General features: G+C 37.9%; 2 protein-coding genes across 2 annotated transcripts in view; one reads left to right on the top strand and one right to left on the bottom strand.

The window, feature by feature from the left end:
* LOC138027866 (uncharacterized) overlaps positions 1-3001 on the top strand; it is a 24945-nt gene extending 21944 nt beyond the window's left edge. The window contains exon 5 of the mRNA XM_068875486.1: positions 2385-3001. Coding sequence (XP_068731587.1) covers positions 2385-2388 — 4 coding nt within the window. The 3' untranslated portion in view covers positions 2389-3001. The remainder of the gene's footprint in view (positions 1-2384) is intronic.
* The window catches only part of LOC138027861 (ATP-binding cassette sub-family B member 10, mitochondrial-like), a 17918-nt gene extending 9755 nt beyond the window's left edge, over positions 1-8163 (bottom strand). The window contains exons 1-8 of the mRNA XM_068875481.1: positions 7498-8163; positions 5046-5252; positions 3607-3809; positions 3015-3149; positions 2169-2239; positions 1955-2030; positions 1553-1688; positions 373-468 (exon numbers count right to left, since the gene is read on the bottom strand). Coding sequence (XP_068731582.1) covers positions 373-468; positions 1553-1688; positions 1955-2030; positions 2169-2239; positions 3015-3149; positions 3607-3809; positions 5046-5252; positions 7498-7927 — 1354 coding nt within the window. The 5' untranslated portion in view covers positions 7928-8163. The remainder of the gene's footprint in view (positions 1-372; positions 469-1552; positions 1689-1954; positions 2031-2168; positions 2240-3014; positions 3150-3606; positions 3810-5045; positions 5253-7497) is intronic.

Here is an 8163-nt window from a genome sequence, read left to right as displayed (position 1 = left end):
TTTAGATTTAAAAACAGTCAATGAATTGCAAGATCTTATATCATCAGGAAGACTGTTCCACAGTTCAGGGGCAGCACAGGAAAAGGCCCTTTGCCCATAAGATTTAAGTTTATATAACGGTATAATTTACAAGGAGAGATTTACGCAAGGAGCGTAATGATCTTCCAGGATTGTAAAGAGATAACAGTTCACAGAGATATTCAGGTGCCATACCATGTAGTGATTTAAAAGTTAAACGTAAGATTTTATAATCAATTCTCTCGCTCACAGGCAACCAGTTTAACTGTCTCAGTACAGGCGTAAAAAAAGAATGTGCAAAAGACACAATAAAACTAAATTAAATTGTATCCTTTTAAATGCAAACAATCTCACCAGACAGGGGAATGGTAGGGTTCCTATCAATCAGTTGCCACAACCGACCACTAGCACCAATTCCTTTCATGAGTTCTGAGTAAAAAGAGCTCAAGCCTTGAAAAAAATATGAGAGTAAAGAAAAACACATTAATTTATTTTAAGGCTAAGTTAAGGACAGGTTAATTAGGGCTATTATTATTAATATTTTTAGACTCAGATTTCAAAGTACATTGTAGTTTGTAGTACATAGCTAATGTTCATCCCCAGTTCTTCAATAAAGCCGTGCCTACATGGGCGACTTTTTAAAAAAATTGTCGACAATTGGCTACACTTGGCAAGACTTTTTTTGCGATTCGCATGTGATTGGCACGATAACCCCTGGACATGTCACATAGGCAGGGAAAAGTGTTCCAACACGGCTACACAAGTGACAAAGTTCACTGCGAAAAATTCAACTAATTCAATATCTCGCAATGTGATTTTTTCAGCTGTCGCATCACCTGTGCGAGGGTGGCTACATAGCTTATTTTCACAGTTCGCTGGTGACACGACAATTTTCAAAGAAATCGCACCTGCATCGCTTGCAAAAATTTTTTGAAGCCACGGCTTAACTCCCCACCATCTTTGCAAAACGACTTCTTAACAGCCTACCGTATGCCATAGGGTTATGAACACTGAAGTAGGCCTATCATTATAATTATTTTTATTGTCCTTATCTGAGACTTGTAACTAGACAGCCATTGATAATAATGCAGGTTGTACCAGAGTTGTGCACCACAAACCAATACTCAAGCAACTAAGGCAACTACAGTAATCAAACTTGATTCAAAGCACCACTTTAGCCCTTTAACTTCCAGTGGCCACTTATAGATTTTACCTGTCAATGGGGACCCCCTTGGGCCTTAAAGGGTTAAACTAACAGTCGAAAGTAACAAATGCAACTCTCAAAATTTCTTTATGGTCAACAGCATTAATGAGAAGATTACGGTCAACCAATCAGACTCATTTCTCTCAAAAGACATTTAGCCTTACATGTAATTTTCTGTATCAAGCTCTCTTTGTGTGCTCAGCTTGAGCACCTTGGGTAGCATGCCATCAGGACATTTTGTAAAGGTCTTGCATTGAGTGATGATAATAAATAAATAATGTTTTATCAAGCTTCAAAAATGCAAAATAATATACATTGTATTTCCCTTACCTCCAAAGGATATGCCAACAAACCCAGCATAAAGCAAGAAAGATGTGAGATCTCCAACAGATATTTGTGCGTCAGTCATCATCATCCCCCCGCTGTACAGCACAGAAAGCATGATGACATTGCCAGAGAGTCCTGTCTGAAATACAATGTAAAACACAGAAATCAATGCTTTTGAAGTTCTTTGGAAGTTTTAAGCATTTCTTTTCTGGACCCGTAGAATAGGAAACTCAAGTAACTTACACTGGATAGAAAAGAGAAATAATAATTATTCACCCATTGACCCCAGGCCCTGGGAGCCAGACTTTAAGTTAATAGATTTTACTCTGTCTAACACCAGACAATTTTACTCTTCAGTGGGAGGCACTTCAGGTGTCAATGGGTTAATATAACCAGAAAACTTACGAATCCGAAAAAAATGGCTCTTGCAAGCGCTTCCTTTTTAGCCAGTTTAAAAACATCAAAGACGCTTTCTGCATACCTGGTAGAAAATAGCAAGAAAAGTAATTTATTTCCACATCTTATTTTAAACACTACATTTAAACCAAAAAGCACAAAAAATAATGCTTTTGATCCTTTGTCATGATCTGGATTGAGTCTGTGAATTAAACGAGCTTACATTGTAATCTCTTTCAGCTCCTGTCCAAATGCCTTTACAGTTCTAATGTTACTAATTCTCTCTTCTGCAACCTAGAATAACAAGAATGTTAGTTATTTAAATGACGTTTCTTGGTCTAGGCAAGACTTGAGTTAATTAACAAAAAAATGCAGTCTTTTTAAATTTCAACGTTTTTCAACAGAAATAAGCAAACGAGATTCAATCTTTTTTCTACAGGTAAGTCAATTGTGGAAGCCACAATCTTTTTAAAGCCCTTTGCATCAAGATGACACAGTCTGCTCCTTTGAGAACACAATGGTGGTCAAGTAAGAGAGTTTCCGGCAAGTATGCAACTGATTGTGAGTTGTGCTCCAACGTCATGCATAATATTATCGGCCCGTACAGTATTAACAGTGCTAGGAACCTTGTAAGCATATTTTGGTTCCATTTTGTTGAGCTGTATAATTTTGAACTTTCCTATAGCACTGCAATGTAAATTTGGAAATAATTGTAAAATATTTGATCAGTAATCATATGGTGATTAGAGCAAGAGTCCAACTACAAGAAGAATTTTTCCGTTGTGAGCATCGCACTCCTCCAATGTGCACTCTGAGAGCTGAAAACTTTCACTAGTCCACTGGTCTATTAAATGAAACATTTCTGTAGGCTCTCAAAAGCCACATCAGTTAGGCCTGGTTTTCACTCGCAATGCAAGCATAAACACAAGAAGAATATGCAAACTCAGTAGTTTGTTGGTTCATTAGAGCCTTTTGTTAGAGCAATAGACAGTAAATTAACAACAAGTAAATACGCTTGCATGTGTTCCTTGTGCTTATGCTTGCGTCGCTAGTGAAAACCAGGTCTTACCTCTGTAGATTTAGCCAGACAATCTTGTGTCTGTTTGGTGATATTGCGCAGATAACGGCCATACATGACAATAGCAATAGCCACTGGAGGTACAATTCCAAGAACAATGCTAGCAAGCTTGGGTGATACATAAAACTGAAAGACAAAGTGACACATAATTTATTAAAGGCGCTATTCAAAAAAGAAAGAATCTAATGCACATAAATTATTATGGGGCAAAATTTTTCTTACTGTGCAAAAATAATAATTATTGGTTCTTTGTCAGATCTTGACCACATTTCAAATCAGTAGTACATGCAACAAGAATGGCCACATGTTATATGCAAAAGATGAAAGCATTAGATTTTCTATCCCCTTTCATCTTGTCCCCTCAAGTTTTTTTGCACACTGTAAGCAAAGAAATGAACACTACATGTATGTTTTCATTACAAAAAATTTAATATCAAAGCATCATCCATTAATAGAAATTCAGCTATTACACGTTACAGTACTAGACAGTGTAATTGGATGACTTCAAGTCAATTCAATTACAAAAAGGAAATAATGTAATGTCATAGGTCATAGACATGCAAATTACAGTGTATATGCTCACCATCATGGACACACCAGCCACAGACTGGGCAACAGCTCTTAATCCATCAGACACATTGTCGGTCACAGCCTTTCCAACCAGGATGGTGTCAGCTGACAAACGATTAATCAACTCTCCAGTCCTTGTTCTGTCAAAGAACGCTGTTTCTTGCTTAAGTATGGAACTGAAGAGTTCCTCTCTGAGTCGTGTAATGATTTTCTGGCCTGGGTTTTTCAGTGAATATGAATACAAATATAGAACATTAACTACGATGCCAATGAGGAATACAGTAGGAGGTGGCAAGGTCCCGTGATTTTGGGGCACTGGATTCACAAGGGCTGCACTCTACACACTGGCTGGATTTGTCCTCAGTGGTTTTTCATGCTTTGCAAACAGCCAGCTGGGGTTCTTACTCATAATTCTTTTAAGAGTTTCTTTTAAAATTATTTTAGTAAAGTACCATTAACCAGCTTGATAATAAGACTGTGCTCCCACATTATACCAATGAGCATTTCCAATTTACATGCCAAACAAATTTTTACACAAGTCATACAGCCCTGCAGGAGAAAAGCACCGCATGAATGAATAAACAAACCAAAGGATGAAGAACTGAATAACTGAGTTAATGAATGAAGCAAAGAAGAAAGAAAGAAAGAAAGAATATTACACTAAAACTGTTAAATACTGACAAAAGAACAAACCCAACTATTAATTAAAGGAAGAAACAAACTCATAAACTGAGAAAACAAATGAACAGATATACAAATACTTAGATAGCAGCAACAAATTAGACAGTTGTAGAAACAGTACAACTTTCTTTAATTTACCAAACGTTTTTCAACAATTTATCTATTTTTGTTAGTGTTTCAAAATCTGAAATCATCATTGAATTTAAATAACGCATTATCGAATTCTCCTTTTTTTGTTGGCATGAAATTAAGATGTAATGTAGTAAACTCTAGAATTTCCACAGTTCAATAATTATTGGTTCAATATCTTCCTGAGATAACCAAAACCATGATTCTCCACCTCATTAAAAGACATATTTCCCAGCACATTCTAGGAAAGTAGCTCAACAAGTATCACTCCCATTTTCAAGACTGATGGCTCTTAAATGACTTAAAACAAAGCTGGCCCTTCACTTCATCAGTCTGGATGGTATCCTAGAATTAAATACCATTTCCCAGGTCAAGTGGCTGTTGACACCACCAATGTTCTCCATTCCCCAAACATAACTGGCCATGTTCTCGAGATGATACACAGAAGGAATAACTACTGATTCAGAAATGAAAATATATGTCCAGATTTTTTAAACTCTGTACAGCCGCAAAGAATAAACAATACTGAAAACTGAATTCATGTTTCACAGTCAAATCACCATGAACATGCAACACAAGAATTTGGTAGAACCAATCATGAAAGTTCCTGAGGACATATTTACCAAAGAGACAGTTTCTTACCAGATGTTTGAATGAGATACACTCTTCCAAAGTTGGCAGCTCCACCCACAAGAAAAACTCCACAAAGGATTTTGCAAACGTAGGAAAGAGTTTCCACCATTTGAGCTGGATCTTGACTTGATGTATAGATAATATCAATAATCTTTCCCATGCAGAATGGTACAGACATTGTGACAGCAGATGACAAAAACAGCAGACCTACGGCTCCTATACATTTTGTGACAAACCCAAAAACAAATGATTTTGTTACTGATAATTTAACCCATTGACTTGTCAGGCACCCTAGGACTGCCCCAGTTGACAAGTAAAAGCGTCTGGCATTAGACAGAGTAAAATCTGTTAACTCTCCCTTACGGGAGGCAATGGGTTAATTAATGGAGTTTTTGACTGGTTAATCTATTCACTCTTCAGGTGCATTTATAGGACGCCCCCAGTCGACAAGTAAAATCGTCTGGAATTAGACAGAGTAAAATCTGTTAACTCTCACTTTCCGGAGTCAATCAGTTAATAGAGTTTTTAACTGGTTCACCCATTCACTCTTCAGGTGCATTCATAGGACGCCTCTAGTCGACGAGTAAAATCGTCTGGAATTAGACAGAGTAAAATCTGTTAACTCTCAGTTTCGGGAGTCAATCAGTTAATAGAGTTTTTAACTGGTTCACCCATTCACTCTTCAGGTGCATTCATAGGACGCCTCCAGTCGACGAGTAAAATCGTCTGGAATTAGACAGAGTAAAATCTGTTAACTCTCACTTTCGGGAGTCAATCAGTTAATAGAGTTTTTAACTGGTTCACCCATTCACTCTTCAGGTGCATTCATAGGACTCCAGTCGACGAGTAAAATCGTCTGGAATTAGACAGAGTAAAATCTGTTAACTCTCACTTTCCGGAGTCAATCAGTTAATAGAGTTTTTAACTGGTTCACCCATTCACTCTTCAGGTGCATTCATAGGACGCCTCCAGTCCACGAGTAAAATCGTCTGGAATTAGACAGAGTAAAATCTGTTAACTCTCACTTTCGGGAGTCAATCAGTTAATAGAGTTTTTAACTGGTTCACCCATTCACTCTTCAGGTGCATTCATAGGACGCCTCCAGTCCACGAGTAAAATCGTCTGGAATTAGACAGAGTAAAATCTGTTAACTCTCACTTTCGGGAGTCAATCAGTTAATAGAGTTTTTAACTGGTTCACCCATTCACTCTTCAGGTGCATTCATAGGACGCCTCCAGTCGACGAGTAAAATCGTCTGGAATTAGACAGAGTAAAATCTGTTAACTCTCACTTTCGGGAGTCAATCAGTTAATAGAGTTTTTAACTGGTTCACCCATTCACTCTTCAGGTGCATTCATAGGATGCCTCCAGTCCACGAGTAAAATCGTCTGGAATTAGACAGAGTAAAATCTGTTAACTCTCACTTTCGGGAGTCAATCAGTTAATAGAGTTTTTAACTGGTTCACCCATTCACTCTTCAGGTGCATTCATAGGACGCCTCCAGTCCACGAGTAAAATCGTCTGGAATTAGACAGAGTAAAATCTGTTAACTCTCACTTTCAGGAGTCAATGGGATAATGGAGTCTTTGACTGGTTAACCCATTCACTCCTCAAGCGCATTTATAGGACGACCCCAGTCGACGAGTAAAATTGTCTGGAATTAGACAGAGTAAAATCTGTTAACTCTCACTTTCGGGAGTCAATGGGATAATGGAATTTTTGACTGGTTAACCCATTCACTCTTCAGGTGCTCTAGCAGGACTTCCCCCGTTGGTTGATGAGTAAAATCGTCTGGCATTTGACAGTCTGAGAGTAAAATCTGTTAACCCCGACTCTCAGGAGTCAGTGGGTTACGTGCCATAAATAATTACCATCATGCAACACTTGGTTAAAAAGGATATGCTTCCTATTGAAGAGTAATATTTTTTTAATATGATTTTTGTCAAAGAACACCACAAATGCCAAATTATTATAGTGGGCAGAAGTGTACTCATCACATCAACACTGAGACTACCCAGGCAAGAAAAATATCTTGAAATTCCTTACACCCCTGGCCTGGAAATAGATTCAAATGCCCAGATTAATTTTTTTCCAGTAGGGTGGGATTATTGATTTACAGTCAAGCTCTGAATGGCAGTTGGTTTGTAGGATAGATGTACATGTACTGTACTGGTACTGAACCAAAAAACCAACAATTTGTAGGACAGAGGGTAAGGAAGAGGAGAATTTTACACACCAGCAAATCTAAAACCAAAAGCATAAACTTCTCATCATTTCGAGGATATAAACTTCTAGTATATTAACTATGGTTGGTTTTACTGAAACTTGCTGGGAGAAAATTGAAGCAATATATTATACAAGCAATCTCAAACTATGTCAAATGAAGGGCACGTTTAGAGATAACAGATTAATAGTGCGCACATTAGTTTTACTCAGAATAATTCTCGAACTGTTTAATTACCTGCAATGCTCTTGTACTCTGGTTTAGCGAGAGACAATATCCGGTAAATATCCTCAGTCTTTAGCTGTCGCTTGGTAGAACTTTGACGCTCCAATTCCTTTTTCCCATCATTGGCAACACTTTCACTTTTAAACGTACGAAAAGAGAACTGATTCAAGACTGGGCTACTGCGGTGTGTTATTCTTGGTAATTCATGATTTTTCCACCGAAAAGAAGCCGGAGATCTTGGTAGATTATGCAACGGTGCTGAATACTTGCAGCTATGGTAACAAAGATTGCAAGGATTGTATAAAAAATGTATTTCTGAAGATGATGGACTGTAACGATTAATTAGCAAGTGGTAAGTTCGGCAAACGTATGATAGCTTCCGAAGGAATATGACACATGTAGATCGCCTCCCCAAAGAAGCAATTGGACAAGCAACCATCATTCCCTTTGTGATCTGAAAATTCGAGACGTGCTGAATTCTGCAAGAAGTAATGAACGCGTGCTCCACAATTTTGACAGTCAGCTAACACAGAGAAGATATTTTCCATCACCGCATATCTTGGGTGGATAAAATTAACACCGAATGCCTTGCTGTTGTGCGTTTTCCCACGATGAACTGCTAGTTACGGTCCATAAACTTTGGAACATTTTTCCGTTTTTTTTTTGCCCACTCCATGA

The sequence above is a fragment of the Montipora capricornis genome, chromosome 12, assembly GCF_036669925.1.
Source record: "Montipora capricornis isolate CH-2021 chromosome 12, ASM3666992v2, whole genome shotgun sequence".
NCBI classification, from domain to species: Eukaryota; Metazoa; Cnidaria; class Anthozoa; order Scleractinia; family Acroporidae; genus Montipora; species Montipora capricornis.
The sequence above is the reverse complement of the archived record's forward strand: the minus strand, read 5'-3'. Positions and strand labels throughout refer to the sequence as shown.